The sequence below is a fragment of the Sinocyclocheilus grahami genome, unplaced genomic scaffold (genome assembly GCF_001515645.1).
Source record: "Sinocyclocheilus grahami isolate Dianchi unplaced genomic scaffold, SAMN03320097.WGS_v1.1 scaffold302.1, whole genome shotgun sequence".
Lineage (NCBI taxonomy): Eukaryota > Metazoa > Chordata > Actinopteri > Cypriniformes > Cyprinidae > Sinocyclocheilus > Sinocyclocheilus grahami.
In genome coordinates, this window is record NW_015505481.1 from 35,360 (window position 1) to 37,548 (window position 2,189).

General features: G+C 37.7%; 1 protein-coding gene across 1 annotated transcript in view; it reads left to right on the forward strand.

Annotated features, from left to right (window-relative positions):
• Window positions 1-2,189, forward strand: part of LOC107601216 (histone-arginine methyltransferase CARM1-like) — a 17,061-nt gene that overhangs the window by 10,727 nt on the left and 4,145 nt on the right. Inside the window, exons 11-14 of the mRNA XM_016293307.1 lie at window positions 1,086-1,223; window positions 1,314-1,403; window positions 1,483-1,595; window positions 1,722-1,820. Of these exons, the coding sequence (XP_016148793.1) occupies window positions 1,086-1,223; window positions 1,314-1,403; window positions 1,483-1,595; window positions 1,722-1,820 (440 nt within the window). The remainder of the gene's footprint in view (window positions 1-1,085; window positions 1,224-1,313; window positions 1,404-1,482; window positions 1,596-1,721; window positions 1,821-2,189) is intronic.

Consider the following 2,189-nt stretch of genomic DNA (forward strand, 5'->3'; position numbering starts at 1 on the left):
CGGAAGGCCAAATAAAGTGCTTTTGCTTTCGCACTGAAGCACACAGCGTCTCCCTGACATGGCTGCATCAACACTACTGCTGTTCCTGAAACCACACCTTCTTTCTTTGCGTGCACATTTGGGCGGCATTATGCTAATATTTCCACATAGTGATGTAGGTATGTGGGGGCGTGTTAGAACGAGCCGTTTTAGGTAGGGGTGGTGGTAGGACTTTTTATTCTTTGCAGCTTTACAGATCTTCTTTATGCACCAAGAGCTTGTAACACTCCAAAGAGAATGGAAAAATTGAGATTGCGTCATATGACCCCTTTAATGTTGAACCAATTGAATATTGTATTATTGTTTATTATTATTATTAATGCTATTATTTAAAATAAAAATATAAAATGTATTATTGTTGTTATTATTATTACCAAATTCAGATTACGTTAAATTGACCAAAACTTGAAACAAGTGAAAGAAATCAGGTATGCTCAGATATGAATTTGTTCCTTTTCAGTCTATATATTTTTTAATTGATTTATTTGAATATTGTTTTTTTTTTGTTTTTTGTCAATTTTAATTTTATCACAATGCAAATTATAAGATGACTTTCAGTTTGTTTGAGGGGTTCAGTTCGTTTTTAAAAGTTTGTTTAGTGTGTTCATGTGTAATCCTGAAGTTACCATGATTTATTTATTTTTAACTTTATATTGTCTGATTTTAAAAATACTTTTGTAGGCCCTGAAATGACGTTACCATCATTTGTTTTTTAATACATATTTTATTGTCAGATTTTAAAAATACTTTTAAGTGATACTTGAGTGATGAATCTTATTAAAGAATTGGCACGTGGACTATAAGCAGTTCAGATTTTTTTCAAAAAAAGTTCAGATTTTAATAATTCCACCAAATACATTTGAATGAACTTTAGTTGTGTGATCATTTATATAAATTTCCCTTTTGACGATAAGTTTTTCAACTTATGGGAATATGGTCATGATTTAAAAACTATTTGAATACTTTGATATGAGGGAGCTTTTCAAATGTTTTGTTATTCTGAACATTTTGACCGATGTGCTCTTGTGCTGTGTCTCTCTGAACAGGATGACCACTGGGCTCTCCACGGCCCCCACAGAACCCCTCACTCACTGGTACCAGGTGCGCTGTCTGCTGCAGTCACCTCTCTTTGCCAAGGCAGGGGACACCATGTCAGGCACTGCACATTTAATCGCCAACAAGAGGTGAGGACACACAATGCTTTGTGTTTTAACCCTCAGGCTGTTTCGCTTTTTACTTCCCGTGGTCTCATTTGTTTCCACTTCCTCTCACAGACAAAGCTATGACATTAGTATTGTTGCTCAAGTAGACCAGACAGGCTCCAAGTCCAGTAATCTTCTTGACCTCAAGAACCCCTTCTTCCGGTGAGTGGACTCCTTGCTTTGGAAAGCAATAAGAAGATGCATGTGACATGCATTGCTGACGCTGTGCTGTGTTCTGCAGGTACACGGGCACAACACCGACCCCTCCTCCAGGTTCACACTATTCCTCCCCGTCAGAGAACATGTGGAACACTGGGGGAACCTACAGCATGAGCCAAGGCATGGCTGTGTCAGGTACAGCACCAGGAAGCCTCTTATAAAATCATTCCTGGCCTCTTGTTAGATGTATATCAGTTAGCTGAAGTGTGATACGTAACTGGAGTGATGCCACTAAAGTTTGGCTCTGTCTGTGTTTGTCAGGGATGCCTGCAGCCTACGATCTCAGCACTGTCATTGGTGGCAGTGGGACTACAGTGTCCCACAACAATATCATCCCCATTGGTACAGACACGCATGCACGTATGGATATTTACACACACACTCACAAATACACACATATGAGGAGTAAAATGAGCTCTGTGGTGTTTTTAAAGTGACCCAAAAATGAAAATGGTTTAATTGGTTCCTCTCCCTCATGTCTTTCCAAATCCACAAGACTTTAGTTCATCTTTAAAACACAAATGAAGATATATATATATATACACTGTATATATAATTATTTATCTTTTTTGTTCATCCATTGAAAGTTTACACAACAGTAAGGTATGAAAAGACATTAAGTAATACAAAAGCTCTAACCTCATTAGCTTACACATGTCAAGCAAGCATGTTTATTTGAGCTTCAGTGTAGTGCTGGGCGGTATGACCAAAAATTTATATCACGGTATT